This window comes from Hippichthys cyanospilos, chromosome 3 (assembly GCF_059441005.1).
Source record: "Hippichthys cyanospilos isolate Australia breed blue-spotted pipefish chromosome 3, RoL_Hcya_1.0, whole genome shotgun sequence".
NCBI classification, from domain to species: Eukaryota; Metazoa; Chordata; class Actinopteri; order Syngnathiformes; family Syngnathidae; genus Hippichthys; species Hippichthys cyanospilos.
The window spans coordinates 21,615,965-21,631,261 of record NC_142371.1 but is presented as its reverse complement, the minus strand read 5'-3'; the positions used below and the strand labels follow the sequence as shown (position 1 = coordinate 21,631,261).

Here is a 15,297-nt window from a genome sequence, read left to right as displayed (position 1 = left end):
AGAGATGTGCATGTGGATTTTGATGACAATTCATCATTTTTCTGACATGCCGCCTCTTAGACGACTGATAGCTGTACACAAATGGTGCGGCAACACATGCGGACAGAAAATATCACAATACTTACCGGTATATTATTTATGTCGTGTGAAAAATTGTCAACTTTGGTGAGTATTCATGAATATCTCATACTGCCCCCTGGTGGCCAAGGTGTCCACACTAGAAAATGCAGCACAATGACCATTGAATTAATGCATAAAAATGTGATGAAAATTTTTTCACTGTTTACATTCTATTTGTATTACTGCCTTTTTTATTTTCTATATTGTTCTTACTTTTTTTTCCTTCAACCACTCAAATTGTTCAGTAGCATCAGTTTTATCTGTACATATGTAGGTTACATTTATTAACACCCACAAAAAAATTGACAAAAGGTACTTTGTAGTCTGTGACGTGATGATGACACTTTAAGACATACGTTAAGACATAAGTTGCTACCGCCACCTACTGTCTTCAAATGAAACACAAGTCAACAAAGATTTTTTCGTTTTCTGACATAGTTTGACCGCCGCTCAACGGAATGTTACAAAAATTATAGGAAAATAAATGTGTTAAATCCTATTAAAATGCATCTCAAAAATTATAATTCTAATGGATTTATATGGTCCAAAATTTGGACAATGATGATTTTCGTACACAAAATCTCGTTCGTCCAATTGTATTCACAAAGAAATGTCAGAATCGTCACATTTTCAAATTTTACATGTTCTAATCATCTACTTGAAATCTCAGCTCCCACGTGATTTTCCCCATTTATTCTTTTATGATATCATTAAAAAAATAAATCTAAGGAGTTTCCATAATTTGTAACATAAATGCCACAAGGGTTTTTTTGTTGGCGTTTTGGGGAATTAAATGGATTCACGGCATTTTCATTCATTTTGAAGATCGTGGAGGTAATGGACGACTGTAAGGACAGAATATGACTTGGACAAGTTGGACAACAATCACAACAGGCGAGCAGTAGCACGGGGCCCCTCCCTCACTCCCCCGTTTTACGCGACCGTGACGCGCACGCACGGCTGAGTGGACTTCCCCGCGTCTCTCTCTCTCTCTTTCTCTCTCTCTCCATCTGCGCCACTCGCCCTTTGCGCGTGCATTAATCACACACGCGTGCACGTCTGCCGGACCACCTGCAGCCTCGCGGAAGCGCATCGGAGGTCCAGAGAGGAGGCGCTTTTTCGCGCGGAACACCAGTTAAGACCTTGACGTGCGCCGGACCTTGCTGGACCACTTTTGGCTTTTGTGCGCGTGTGTTTAAGTTCCGCAAGGGGCGCGAGACTGTGCGCAAAGCAAGTGGACGCAGACGCAGACGCAGACGCAGTGGGGCTTTTGTGTTCATTCTTCCTCGATTCGAACCGAATCGAAGCTCGGGTTTGGGAACAAGGAAAATAATCATGATGCCGCAACAGCGAGGATGAGGGAAGACTTTGGTCGCGATCCCACTTGGGTCCTGATGCGCAATTCCTAAGTGCTCTTTTTTGGGGGGGAGATTTTCTTTTTCTCTTCAAAAACGGGATCGGGTGACTATACAAGCATGTGGTCCACTTGGCGGTTTGGGACTACTTTGGAATACTGGACGTGGCTGCTTGCGTGTCTCATGTGGATTCGAGACTCGCGCGGGATGCCTCACGTCATCCGAATAGGTGAGTTTGCCTTTTTGTTTGGAGATCGTTAAATGATTCAGTCGGAGCTCGCTGGATTTTGGCTGGAGAGCAACAGGATGTCATTGAATCACTTAACGGGTACCGCAATGTGACCCCAGTGAGGAAGTTTCCCTTCCATCGCAAGAGTTGAGGTGCGGGAATGAAATCAAGCGCACAGCTGGCCAACTTCGAACATTAAGCGAGTTCCACCTGCAATCACTCAACGAGGAGCACAATGTGACCATTCAAGTGACAAGCGCGGATCAATACGTGTTGTTTTCTGCGTCCCTCCGCTCCAAAAAAAAATAGACGTTGACGTTTTTTGGCAAACAAGCATTTTTGGACAAGTGACAAACTGCTTTGCATTCATATATTGAGCGGAAGCAAGACAATGCCTATTGTGTTCATAATTATCTCCCAGATGTCACATTGTGCATCCTGTATATGCATATGGTGCATGCATGATTAAAAATGAGAAAACGGGAACAATTGTATTCGTAACTTTGTATTTGGCATTGAAAATATTCCCGATGATTTCCTTAAAAACAGAGTCCAATGAGAATTATACGTAAATTAATTAATATACAATATATACATATAATTATTATATTTTATGTCATCAGAAAATTGTTAAGTAGGTTACACTATGTCAATTTGTATCATACTTAGATTTAGATTTCACAAAATGTCCAAAAAGTTGAGTTTTAAACAGGCCATACTTTACGTAAACGTTCGGTACCGTACGAAAATTGTCATATATGGGTGCAAAAAAAAAAAAACATAATGTCGCTGTCACGCAGCACAAACACGTAGACGGTGATTGACTGCCGATCTCTGCAGAGAACCTCGACTCCTCTGACATTGCCGCGTCTTGGCATCCCTTCAAGCTCAAATCTCTTTTTTTTGAGGGGGGGGGGTGAAAAAGCCGTTAAAAAATGACTTGACAGATGAGTTGTGTTTTTTGGGAAAAAAACAAAAGAACAATGTCAAGGTGCTGAGACAAATGTACCTTGAAGTGCCACAGTCGCACGATTGCTTTTTATAGACTCCCATCATTGCATCAGTGGAGTAGGTGTGTGTGTGTGTGTGCGTGTGTGTTTGCGCGTGTGTTTGAGAAGGTTGCGGAATGTTCTCAATGTCAGATTTGGGTGTGAAGAAAAAAAAAAACAACACAACGCAAAACAAAATGGATTCTTCGTGCCATATTGTGCAGATTGCCAATCTGCTGTGTATTATGGTGACAGAAATTGCCCTTAAGACTCTTCAAAAGTCCTCATTTTTTATTTTTGAGATTTTTTTTTTTTTCACCAGCGCAAAGCACTTTTAAATGGAAATAGAGTGACTTAACTTTTGTTGTGCTATACCATAGATGCCAGGCTCCAGTCCTCGCTATCCGGTATCATGCATGTTTACCGGTTTTCTCTGCCCTAGACACCTGATTCAAATAAATAGCTCATCAGCTCTGCGGGAGCTTGAAAAAAGAGCCGAATCATTTGAATCAGGTGTGTTTGAAAAAGAAGGTTCGAAAACATGCAGGATACCGGCCCTCGAGAACTGTACACCTGTGTGCTAAATTATTTATAAGTGTGTTATAAGTCACACTATAAGTCATATTTTTAGCGTATAGTCCTTCATTTTCCAATGCATTTGCTCTTAATTTGAAAAGAAAATGATGAACTCTCGTGCAGTATTTTGACCATTTTTTGGGTTATTTTCTTCAACACCAGGAACATTATTTCAGCCAAAGGATAGCACGCTCCTGGAAGTGTGACACCGACGTGGTTATGCCACATGTTGTCACCATCTGGGTGAAATTTCAGCTCCCTAATGTCTTCTTTCTGTGCTTTCTGTTTGCTTTCAAATTACTTTGTTGTAAAGATCAAATGATTGGACGAAATACCGCACACGTGTTGAATTATATCTGCTTGTATTAAAATCTCACATACACCATTTGAGAACCACCCGGCATAAAGAAATATTGTGGTTAAATCCATCCAAATTTGTGATACGGTTGGACCACATTACTACAATTAAACAGCAGAGGGAGCTCTTTCTAGCCAGCAAATGTTGCTGCCATGGTGGTATCCATGGTGGTATCCCCACCCTCCCACTCTACCCCCTACCAAAGTGCCATCTGGGTAATGGTGGGCATCCAAGGTGGACTTGTCGCCATTGATTCGGACGCTTTTTACAGTACATTGATCTAAGTCGAGGCCAGATGGCGGTTTGGTCTCGTATTGCCGATTCATTTTCCCGGAGAGAGTAGAGAAAAGAGCGTTCTTTCTGTTTATTCTTTGTTTTTGCCCCCCTCAACACCCACACAACACAGTTGCGGCGTGTAATGCCATTATGAGGGGAAAAACGGCCCCGAAATATGAGGCCTATTAAAGTAGTAGGCGGTTCATTTCCATTAAATCGCTCCTCGCTTGCTAAGCGTCGCTAATGACGCCGGCGTGATGGCCGATTTTTATCTCTATTGATGAAAGCCATTCATCACTTTTGTTGTCTGGTCGGCTTGTCACTCAAGCCCGGGATTTATTGGAGGATCAATTTGCTTTATCAACGTCGTAGTGTAAAGCATTTCATCAGTGTCGCTTGTTCGATGCGGAGTTCGCTTCATTTCCTCGCTTCGTCTGGGGGACATCTGGCCCGCCGGCGCTTTTCGTCTGGTTGGCGCGGCCGTGACACAGCACTTTGCGAAGATGCGTGTCTATGGTATGACTGAGGCTGGCTTTACACTGCAGGTATATATTTTCAATCAATGTTTATATATTATAGCGTTTTTTGAAAATTTGTCACTTTAGTAGCAAACTTCCACCCAGGAAAGAGAAAACTTTTTGCCCTCCCCCCACTCGCCATGACAACACTTATCTTTAAAAGTTGTATAAGTATATCTAAAACTTAAACTTTCTAACATTAATAAAGGGAAAAAAATAAAGAAATGAACTTTCAGCAATTACCTATTTACAGTGTTTGTACAGCTTACAGGTTAGTCTAAAACAGAAAAAAATAACAAAGTACATTACAGTCCCTGAGATAAAAAAAAGTGATGCTAATCTTTATTTTATTTCAATTACACTTCAGCCTTTTGCTTTCTTGATTTGCTTTTCTGCATATTTAGAAGTCCTCAAGGATATATAAAACAAATTTATTAGTGAAAAGTATTGGGATTTTTGGATCCGTCATGCTGGTTAAAAAGACTGCATGACACACCATAGTTTGGACACCACCGGCCGTTATTACACACACACACATATATATATATATATATATATATATATATATATATATATATATATATATATATATACATACGGGGCACTGGAGCCTATCACAGCACTAGGGTTGCTGAGGTAAACCCTGAACTGGTTGCCGTCCACCTACCTAACTATGCCTAAGGGCATGGAAAAAAGGCATGGGGGAATGATGCAAACTTCACACAGGAAAGCTGGAGTCGCAAGGAAAACCTACAACCTCTGCACTATCAAAGACTAAGATACACCATATTTATTTTACAGAGTAGGTGTGTAGCTCGCGGGTGAGGCGGTTGAAATTCCCGTACCTTACCCTACCCACTTTTTTTCCATGTATTAAAGACTCTAACGATGGTTACATGTACTGCGAGGCTCTTATAATCCCACATGTTGATTTCACAATGGAATCACAGCTCTTTGTTACGCTACAGTCGCTTCATTATGGCTAACGCACTCCTCTCATCCACTCTAACAAACACGAGAGAACCGTAGCCACCCTACCGGCTTTTTAGGAACGCAATAACTCCTCGCCCACGTCGCTCCTTAAAACAAACGAGCGGTCTCGCTGGGGTACTTGCACGCCAATCCAATCCCATTTTCCTTCCATTCATTACCTTGAGAAACAACAGATTGATTTGGAAGATGTTGGATTTGCGTCTCCTGTAATCATCTGTTCTCCGATGCAAAATAAGATGATACAAAAAGGGTTTGTGTATCAGAAGAGAAAAACAGACGGTGTTTCATTCTTAAATCGATCCAAGACGCGATGCCCAAGTTTCCGATCGCGTAAGCTAACGATACTTAAGTGAAAGCGCAGGTGCTTAGCCGCCCCCTCGCTCACACATAATGATGATTACCCAATAATCCGAGCCACTGGGGGCTAATGGAGAGGAGCTAACCCACCACTAAAATAATCCCGGGACACAGCGGGGCCTTATCCGGCCTCCGGCTAGCGTAGCCTAGCCACTAGCTCGCGCACCAGATGGTGTTTTCATATCATAGCGCAAAGTGGTGGATGAAACGGCTGCTGTGAGCATATGTCTCGTGAAATACACACCATGCTGGTTCGTAACGGTACTACTTTTACTGTCTTTTTTTTTTTCACAAGAGTTGTGATGTAAGGCTGAGGTGTTATGCCGCCATATTTCAGTGTTGACAAGAGATAGTGTCATTTTCCAGTTTCAACCTCCAAATAAAAATTATAGCACTAAAGGCCACTTAAGATTGTGCCTAGCTCAGTTTAGCACACTAGCATCAAGAGATGAACATGTGTGGGTTTTTTTAATTGTTTTACTTTTTATTTTGCTCCTTTTAATTGCTGCTTACTGCTATTTAATTAGGACATATTCCATATATATATATATATATATATATATATATATATATATATATATATATATATTATTTTTTTTTTTTTTTTTTTTTTAATTTACATGACAGTTACCATCAAATGATAAATTAGCTAGCAAGCTAGCTAGCTTATGGTAACGTCATAATATATTATTATGGTAGATAATGCTAAAATGAAATTGTCTTAGTTGATTTGGTCCTTAGAACTGACAAGTCCTAGGATACTTATTTATTGCAGCAAATTTATTTTTATTTTTTGTTGTTTAAAGCAGCAATGATAGCGGTGCTACAACATTGCTACTACTATATATTTTATACTTATCCATTGGAAGAAAAACAATACCAGCCATTGGTTTATTGCTGCTATTTGCCCGCCGATGTTGTCTATCTCCTCTACATTTGTTTTCATGATTCCAATGCAATAAATCAAATTTCATGTTGTAGCCATTTGTCTATATTATGCACCCTTGTCCTTTGGACTCCAGCATGTTGGCCTCCTCAGACGCTAATCCAAACACACACATAGAAAAGGGATTTGGAGGAGAATGCTAGGTTAGGTTATGGTTGATGGATAGGCATGACAATTGTTGATTGGGTGAAACTGATTGCTTGGCAATATAGATAAAAATAGAATGCACTACTTAGTTGCAACCAGCAGGGGCACTGTTGATTTAGTCTCTACCAATTTGCTGTCTATAAAGAGAAACCATGCTGTTAGCGACTGTTAGCATGTTATATAATCTTGAAATATTGAAAATATACAATGTTACGGTGCAGTAGTTTGCATTTTATTGGACAGTTGCGATGGTGTTCACAAGGAAGTTTGTAACAGACCAAAGAAATGTCTTTGTTCCCACGACAATTTCACAGATTACCAGACACATGCACCTGTGTTCACAAGGTCATTTAAAAACAGTCCAGAGAACTATCTGTGTGTCATATCTAAAAACGTTTCCGTGAAAACACGCCACGGTCGGTTTTATCAGGTCATTGAGTAGTCTTGAAAGAGCGAGAGGAACGAGCTAAAAAGAAAGGAACAGAAAGAATTTTCCTGAACATACTCGGCTTGCATGTAAAACCAGAGCTACTATTTTTACTTTCCAAACAAAAAAGTTACAAAGAAGAAGCCCGGCAACTCGTATTTAGCCTGTTAATTAGCTCCAACCTTTTGATCCCAATTTGAAAACCCGCCACGTCGCGCGGCGCCGCCGCCTTTTGTGCGTTGCCTCCGAGCCCAGATAAAACCCGGCTTCACTTCCACGCGCCCTTCAAACACTCGCAAATTCACCGGAGCAGCGGCAGCAGCTGCCTCGGCTCCGATTCCGCTTCCATCCCTCCCTCCTCGGCGTTAGCGCCGTCCTTATCTATTCCCAGATGTTGCGCGTAACCTCCGACGTCTCGGTGCAAGGCCGTCGCAATTTGACAGCGGAGGTATCGCTTCCTAAGTCCTATTTAACTCTGGGCTGAGGACAAAAGAACAAAGGCCGCCTCTGTTTCTATTCCGCTCTTTTAATCAAGCCCTCATTGTTGGAGGTGCGGCGCAAATGTCAGGTTGTGTGAATCCCTTAAAATCGCATGTCTGCGGGGAGCCGCCCGTGTGCAGGAGTGTATGTTTGGGAGCTAAGTGGGGGGTGCATGACAAGGGGGGATGTATAAGGGGAGCTGGCATAGAATCCCCGGAGGGTCGGGCCAGAGCGGGAGTTACTAATCAACTGTGAGAGAGTCGGCTGGAGAAGACTCGCCCTCTGTTTTTTTCCCCCCCCCTGCGAGAGACAAAGAAAAGGAGCGGTTAAGACAAGCCTCTTCAGGCCCCAAAACACTCAGAAACACTCACAGAGGGCAACTGAAATCCTTCCCTTCATGTTCGACCCTCGCACGTTTTCTTGGCTTCCTTTGCACCCACGAGTGCAGGAAGTGCCTCCGGTCTCCCGGTTGATGGATCGCCGCCGAGGTGAGAAGTCAATGTCAATTTAGAGCCAGGAGCGTCTACTCGCTCCCAATTTCTGCTCCGGCCTGCCTTTGCGGAGGTTTTAGAAGGCTGCCTGGAGAAAATTCGGTGGGTCCTCCTTGTTAACAGCACGTGGTAAAAGTAATCCAAATCATGGGGAAATACCGCAATTCGCCATTTATACGACATACCTGTGTCATTTTAGGGGCAGAATCTGGTGTTTTTTGATGTTAGCATGTTACCATATACAGAACACGCCAACAGTTTGGCGATAGTATAAAAACTTTATCAATATATATTAAATATAATCTTTGTAATTTTATCATATTTTCTTCTACAGTGGACCCCCACCACACGACATTAATCTGTTCCGGAGATGGGATCCAAAGGGCAATAAAAATCTATGTTAATTAGGTAATGCGTGCAAAACTCCATAAAAAAATCAATCAAAATTTTATATACATTCTAAAAATTAGTAACAAAATAGTATAGTAAGTACTACTTATAATACACATGTATATATTGAAATAACATTATTATTTAAAAAATCTATAAAGGATAAATGAAATGTTATTTACCTTTGGAGTGATGGGATTTGGGCCAGTTATGGCCAATTTTCCCTTGCGAGGGTAATGATGCGCATACCTTCCTTGTATTTCTTGATAATCTCCATTCTAATAGTAATATTCTTTCTTCTCCTTTTAACATCACTAGCAATATTGGGACCCATGGCTAACCTATTAAAGTTTGAATCAAGCACTAAAATGCAAATAAATATTATATTAGCATATTGGCATTTTAGCAACGCAATGACACCAACCAATAGCAGACCAGCATCTGAGGGACGCCGTGTTCCTCGCCTGCACTAGCAGTGAATAACGTGCAAAAAAAAAAAAAAAACGCCGACCAGCAGGCGTGAATAACGTGATAAAAACGTAAGCTCGGGACGCCGTAACCCAGGGGTCCACTGTAACTTGCTTCCTCCTTTTTTTGTTTTGTCGGCTACACATTCAACTCTAGGTCGACATGAAACGAGCCGTTAGCCCGTTAGCCCAAACCTTGTGGCAGCCTCATGGTCTCTAATCTGCTCTGCTGCAAGAATCAATTTCTTCTTGAAAGCTTCTGTAATATTCCTGCGGGTGAACAAGGATGGACTCGGATGCTGGTTCAGTCTGCTCGCTTCTTTTACTGATACTGTAACAACCTCACCTAACATGAGCTGCTTGTTAGCAAACTATTGCACTGGCGGCTAACAGCCAACTAACTGCCTCAAGCCTAGCTCATCACCGTAATTACCCTAATTGGTATTGGTGTCTGCTGTGAAAAAAAACATCGGTCAATTTCTAGTTTCAATTTAAACTTTGGGTTTTATATTAGGGTAATCGTTCAGTAAACGATCATTTCTTGTCCCCATTCAGAACGTTTCAAATGTTCACGTGAATAAATTACAAGCAAAATTTGTCCAGGTGCAGCACAAAAAAAACGAATTCCACTTTGACTTGTGACTGGGCTGTTTCGAAGCCCTTAACCTCCCCGTGACTGCCGCTCATCCATTAAAGCAAAACTGGCTCACTTTTCCCCACGGAACAAGCGTCAATCCGGCTAATTGCTTTCCATTAAGAGTGCTCCTAAGAATTTGCATGCCACCGAATAGTCTGCAATCAGCGAGTATTATCTGCTGTGATGAAAAGGATCAATTGAAGCCATGCCGCCGTAATTGGATGCAAATTTAATGAGACATCTGCGCTATGTTAAGAGGGCCCGTAATGCTAATCGCTAATGCAAACAATGTACATGTGACTCGGGCGCCTTGGCAATCAATGCTTTTCATAATGTTACGTATCATTTAGTGAATAATAGCTCATTTCGCACGCGTTCGGTATGTATGTTCATTTAACGGCTACATGCTGAAAATTCTCCCATCTGTACAATCCATTTCTGCAGGGTTTTTTTTTTTTTTTTTTTGCTTCAAGTGTGCGGTTTCCTGCCTCCAACCGGCTTGTTGATTGGTGCAATGCATAAAGACGCTGGCATCACTGAGTTAATCCTCCGTTAATGTCCCGCGCAGCTTTCCTGAATGCTGACCGCGTAAGCCACGGGGCTAATTCCATCAAATGTGCCTGTGCGTTTTTTTTTTTTTTTTTTTTTCCTGCCATAAAGGGGAAATGTGTTGAGAAACAACACACAAACTGAGCTCTCTTTGAGAAACAACAAACACGAACTGAGTTCTAGATTCTAAAAATGTGCCTAGAATATTTGTGTGTGTGTGTAGTCATAAATAACGTGCACATGAGTAATGGAAATTCGTAGAATTTTTCACAATTTGGACCCCAAAAAAATCTGGTGCTTTATTTGAACCATTTTTCGTAACCGCTCGTTTGGGAAGCTTGCTGGTTGGTTGGGCTGGGTCCAGGTGGCATAGCGATTAGCACGACAATAACTAGCGCGTCGCAGTTTTTGTTAGCTTTCTGACTGGCAGCACTAAACAAACTAACAATTCTGCCATAGGATTTGTGACACTTTTTTTTTTTTGTATTTTTTGTCTTAATTGGGGAGATGTACAATAATATGAAATAGTATGTGACTATTTTGTCATGTAAATTAAAAATAAATAAATGAATATTGTTTATGCTAAAATGATAGGTTGGCATAGAAATTGGCAAATTAAAAAAAAAAACGGCATGCAGGATTACATACTAAATATACTATACTAATTGCGTATACTAAAATCATAAATTGCAAAATTCCAGTTTTCCAGTTTTGGAATAGTTTTTTGAACGTACCCCATGTTGGGAATTTCTTTATTGTATGTTATTCTTGCTTTATTTAATGTTATGCATTATAAAATTTAAAAGGTATTCTGTTGATACTGACATTCATACAAGAAGCATAACGTTTTATTTTCACTTTTAAAGCCAAAATGTTGACACCTTTATTTTCTTTAACAAATGGCTATCTGACGTGTTTGACAAATGTGGCAAGAAAATTGTTTAAAACAGAATCTAGAATTTTGTTCAGTGTAAAGTTGTGACATCTTATATATTTCCTTTTATTTGACTATTTTTAGAATCTGTGATGTGTTTTCATAGAACCATGCGTATGTTGGAGATATTAATTCAAAGTTATTAAGAAAAATACACATTTCTGGTATCCCTAAGGTCTCGACTTTCTTTTACCAGCAGTCAAAAGATTAAAGTTGTAATCTAAGTGCATAAAAATAAGGGATTAATCGATGATAAAAAAAAAATTCAAATTGCTTTAACTTTCTCAGTTTCTGAGCGACCAGTATGTATTTTATATCATTTTAAAGGGAATTAAATACAGCCTTGGGATATATCAATATTCTCATTTTCTGAGACTTGAGCATGGCTTTGTGAAAACACATCGCTTTCATCTAGCTTACTATAAATACAATTACCTTAAAATCTTCAAACCGTAGTCCACAGTTCACGCAAGGTTCCACCATTCAATTTTGTGGCTCCTCACATTAAAAATCAGACATAAAGAAGTAAAACGCATTAAAAGAAAGATGCTTTTGTTCTTCATCAGGGCTCTTAGCTTGCCGGGGGGGGGCAATCAGTGCCTGCTAAGGGGGGCCCGTTGTCTCAAGCCCGGGTACATCAGAGACTTTGCCTTGCTTTATATTCTTCGTCGGTGAGGATATGATGAGATGATGCTGCCGTGTGTGCTTTTGCGAGTAGAGCCCATTAGTAAGGGGCATCCTCTCCAGTCATCAGTCGCGCAGCGTGAGTGGGTGGCGGCCGGCATGGAGAGCAGTCGCCATGGTAAAAGAAAAAATATTTTCTAAGGTACTGCTTCTCAAACTTTTTGACACCTCAAAAATTCAGAGTTCTCTCTCGCAACAGAATACATACACAGGTACATGTCTGTGTATGTCTGTGTACATGTGCATGTGTGTAAGATGCTTCTTAAAAAAGAGATGTTGATCGCCATTTTCAGTTGAAGCATATTGCCAACTGAACAAGGAAAAGTGAAGTTAAAATGACTAGCCACAAATCCTCTGCTATCTTAATGCTAAAGGCACATAAGCTAAAAATTAGCATCTATATAGCACAGCAAAATCAGTGGTGTAAATCATAGAATAACAATAGAAAAACTCTTACAAGCATATATTCTTTATCTTCTCTGAAGAATGACTGCTGTATTGAGGATTCAAAAGAGGAGCTGAGAATTGGAGAGGATTATTGAACATTTCTCCCCCCAAAAAAGAGGCTGAGGTCTTTATTGTTAATCTCAAATGAAGGCTATTGTCTTTTGATGTGACAGCATAGCCTCTGCTAGCTTAATGCTAACATGGAAAACGCTACATGGGCGAACAATTAGCATCTATGTGGCAGTAGAATGAGAATATAACAATAGAAATTCCTGTAAACGACATTTTCTTTCAAAAATAAATGAGTGATTAATGTGATTTTGAAGAAAAACTGCGCAATGTTTCATATCTTTTACTTTGGGTTAAATTATTTAATATATTGGTGGTCATATTTCTGTATTTGTGTTTGGAGCATCAAATGGTTTAGTTGGTCAAAAATCTTTCTAGTTTGAAGAAAAAATGACTTTTATTTATTTCAGCCAATTTGATGCACTTTAGATTTCTCTTTCAGATTCGGAATAATATGTAAGTTTGTCTAAACCCTGTAAAACATCAAGTCAACATTTGTTGAACATTGATGACTGTTTATTTCTTAAAGTTGAAATATGATCCAATTTTAAGTATATTTATACAATTTCCTTTGATAATGATCTCATTTATAGTCACCGCATCGAATGTAGGGGAGGGCTAGTTGGTAATCTTTCCTGGGGGGGTTAGCAAAAAATAATTTTGACTCACTGTTTAAAGCAAGCATCTTAAAAATGTGAACTTTCACATAAAAGCGAATCTTTTTACTTCCAAGTCCTTCAAAAGGCTTGAGTTTTATTCCTCCCCCTAACATTTTCACTTAGTGCACTGAGCACTCCATTGTCTGCCTGACCTTTCGGCGGCGGCGCTCCTTCTGTCTTCCCGACAAAGCCGAATTACAAGACGCCCGTCTTAATTTACAAGGCGAACCGTGTAAGACGTCACGGCTGTCGGCCGCAGCTTAATGCAACACCTTCCGATCGTCGTTCCCGCTCCTATGCATAGCTTTGCGCCCCCTAACCCCGCCCGCACCTCATTTGATTGCGCCCAGCGGCAACTTGACTTCAGCGCAGCGGTATTTCTACCGGTCATCTATGTAACTTGATTTGAGAGTGGAAGGTAGGTGCCGCGCGGGCTAAATGGCACATGGAAATAGGCCGCTGATTGCCTTCTTACTCCTGCGAGGCGAGGAAGGGCTGGAGTGATGATTAGCTGCGCGACCTTGATGTTCCGGAGTGATGCTTTGGCTCATCAGACCCCATTCAGGCTGCAGGGGTTTGGGAGGGGGAATCAAGTGATTTTGTACTGCCTAATTGCACCTCACGCGCCATCTGAGGGTCGGAATATACGCAATTTTATTCAGTTATTTGAATTTGTCATTCAGATGAAGGTCCCCAATCAGTTTGGTGGTTTTTCATATGTATTTATTTTGTATTTATTTTGAATCGAAGGGTGACTTTTCATTATTAAATGAAAACGTTGTGGCGGACACTAGGACCATGTCTCTCACCCAGTAGGCATGTCTCTATGATCCTTTGATGCTTTGAACCTGTTGGCTTTGTCTTTGCTGTTTTGGACTTTGTTGTATCAGTTTTGTGATGGCATGCGAAGAGTAAAGATCTCCACTAGCACAGCAACGTGTGGTTTCTTCGCCTCGCCACAACGTTGTCTTTTTAAACAAGAACTTAGAGAGCATCAGTTGGAAAAAAGTTTTATTTTGAAAAGCCGGTGCCTCGCGCTGTGCCTCTATCCATATGCCCACCTCTGCCATGCGATACAGGTAAGTCCACAAACTTTAAAACGAAGTTAAATTCAAAAGAAAAAAAAAACGTTTGAAGCACTACTTCAAAAAGGGAAACAGAAAAAAATAAGTCATTTTGCCTGTAAAATGAGTTGTTTCGATGTATACAAACTAACAAGCATTTTCTTTCACCAATATGCATTGTTTTCCAAAAGAAATTGTTTTACCTTCTTAAGAATATACTTTAAAACATAAATTTCCCCCCAAAAACACTTTGATAGTAGAAAAAAAGATTGAAAAATGTGCAGTTATACCTCACCCGACACCATTTTTAGGATTAGTGACAGTTTTATTAGTTATTTAATACAGTAAAATGTTGTATGGTTTAGTAGACTAAAACATTTGTATTATTTTTTTGTTGTTGTTGGAGGACGAAAACATCAAAAACATGCAGGGTAGTGGACCTTGAGGACCGAGTTTCAACACCCCTGCACTATTCTCGCATGGGCATAATAATTGACATTTGTAGTTCAACAAAATCTACATGTAAGTTAACAATATTCACAGGCATATACTCTTTCTACTCTGTGGAGAATGACTGCCGCACTGAGAGTCAGGAGAGGAGCTGAGCCGATCAAAACTTCAAGCCGTTTATTGCCTCTCTCAGAAGAAGCATATTATCAAACTAATCAAAGAGAGTCACATGTTATGTAAAACAATTTGCTATAAAGTCTCTGCAAGCTAATGATAAACACCACAGGCACATAGGCTAACTAGCATCTATGTGAACAAGCAAAATCTATTGAGTAAATTGTAGAATACTCATATAAAAAATGCTCACAAGCATATTTTCTTTATCCTCTGTGAAGAAAAACTGCTGTACTGAGAATCCTAGAGAAGAGACAGTACTGTATATGCATATATATACTATTACCGAGCATCTAAATGTGCACCGTGCTTCTCATTCAACCAAATTATCCCAAAACAACAGCAGAGAGCAATTTTAGGCTCCTCACAAGCCATTTCACAGCAGCTCGCCGCTTCAAATAACAGCCTGCCAGCACCTTAGCGTTTTGTAAAGTCACTTGCTTCCTGTTTGCGTGCAATTAAATCCAACATTTCTCCGCTTTTATCTCCACTTCTAAGAGAATCCAACGAC

General features: G+C 40.4%; 1 protein-coding gene across 1 annotated transcript in view; it reads left to right on the top strand.

Moving 5' to 3' along the window:
- Positions 1-1,187: 1,187 nt before the first annotated feature.
- The window catches only part of grik3 (glutamate ionotropic receptor kainate type subunit 3), a 105,384-nt gene continuing 91,274 nt past the window's right edge, over positions 1,188-15,297 (top strand). Inside the window, exon 1 of the mRNA XM_088409745.1 lies at positions 1,188-1,704. Coding sequence (XP_088265871.1) covers positions 1,596-1,704 — 109 coding nt within the window. The 5' untranslated portion in view covers positions 1,188-1,595. The remainder of the gene's footprint in view (positions 1,705-15,297) is intronic.